A 1273-nucleotide genomic window follows, 5' to 3' on the forward strand; every position below is an offset into this window, starting at 1 on the left:
AATCTTTACTTTTAAGTGATTACCAGTACATTAAGTAATAACAAATAGCAAGTTCCTGCTTCTATTAACTAGTAATTTCTACTAAGAGTCACTAAAAGCAGCCCCAACAACTAGACTAGTACAGATATCCCCCGCTTTTCCAAAGTTCACTGTATGCCACTTTTATCAAAGACCTACTTTAATACCTGTTTTCATTAACCAAAATAAATCTGAAGAGCATTTTCACTTTCATGAAAAAAGGTGAAAGGCAAGACTAGCCTCAATGTTGAGAAGAGGCAGCAGGCACCCCAGGCGGCAAGAGTGCTGCCATCAAGTTCCTCCCCCAGAAACTACACTCAGCATCAAGCTGCCATAGCTTTGAACTGTGTGAACACTATTATGTTAGTGTCAGGTTTCATGGGAATGCTCTAGTTTCAGATAGCAGAAGAAACCTGTATTTGTTGTTTTAACCCTTAAACAAAAAGGATTATTTTAAAGCTGGCTGCTGTTCACGCAGTTACAAAATAATCTATTTACTACTTTTTCATCGACAAAGCCCCTGACCTTCAAGAAAGCTTTAGGGAAACAAAATATTTAACCCATTTCTTTCTTTAAAGAATATATATATATATATATATATTTAAAACTAGGTACCTAAGACAGAAAAGTCATATTGCTATATATGTTGCTTCAGCTAAAAACATAGGAAAACACTGTATACTCATTCAATTTGTAAGAAATATGTGGTAAAAAGATGAAATCTTTGGATGAGCTCTAAGTCTACACAAAGTACTAGGTTTGCTACTCTCCAAAAGTGAAGGAACCTACTACATAATATACAGAAATAATTTAATGCCTTCTCACAAGAAAAAAACTCTAGCTTTGCTAAAGCTTCTTATTCCATGTGAGAGCATCTAAAATGCTCACCCATGGAACAGGTGCTTCCTTCTTCCCTATCCATTTGTGTGGTAGTTTTCATGGATTTCTGGCCGGATGTCACAGACAAAGGTCAAGAGGTTATCCAGGACGTCATCCCTGTTCTGCCGGAAGTAGGTCTGGAGGATAGTCATCTTCTCCTGGGTCTCCTTTTCCACCTCCGTGCTGCAACTGCCGTGGGATCCAAGGGCCACAGCCTCCTTGGCCTTGAACTCCTTCTCCCTCTGCAGGCGGTACTGTTCAATTTCGGCCTGAGCTTCTTCTTTGGCCTGCTTCAGCCTCCGGTTCTTTCGTTTGCGGGCCTCAGACACCTTCTCAGCGGCACGCTTCTCCACTTGCAGCAGTTGCTGGGTACCTT

General features: G+C 40.5%; 1 protein-coding gene across 1 annotated transcript in view; it reads right to left on the minus strand.

Moving 5' to 3' along the window:
- Positions 1-932: 932 nt before the first annotated feature.
- The window catches only part of LOC103205229 (V-type proton ATPase subunit G 1), a 27695-nt gene continuing 27354 nt past the window's right edge, over positions 933-1273 (minus strand). Inside the window, exon 2 of the mRNA XM_007950505.1 lies at positions 933-1270. Within this exon, the coding sequence (XP_007948696.1) occupies positions 933-1270 (338 nt within the window). The remainder of the gene's footprint in view (positions 1271-1273) is intronic.

Source organism: Orycteropus afer, unplaced genomic scaffold (genome assembly GCF_000298275.1).
Source record: "Orycteropus afer afer isolate SDZICR_OR568_19922 unplaced genomic scaffold, OryAfe1.0 scaffold00273, whole genome shotgun sequence".
NCBI lineage: Eukaryota > Metazoa > Chordata > Mammalia > Tubulidentata > Orycteropodidae > Orycteropus > Orycteropus afer.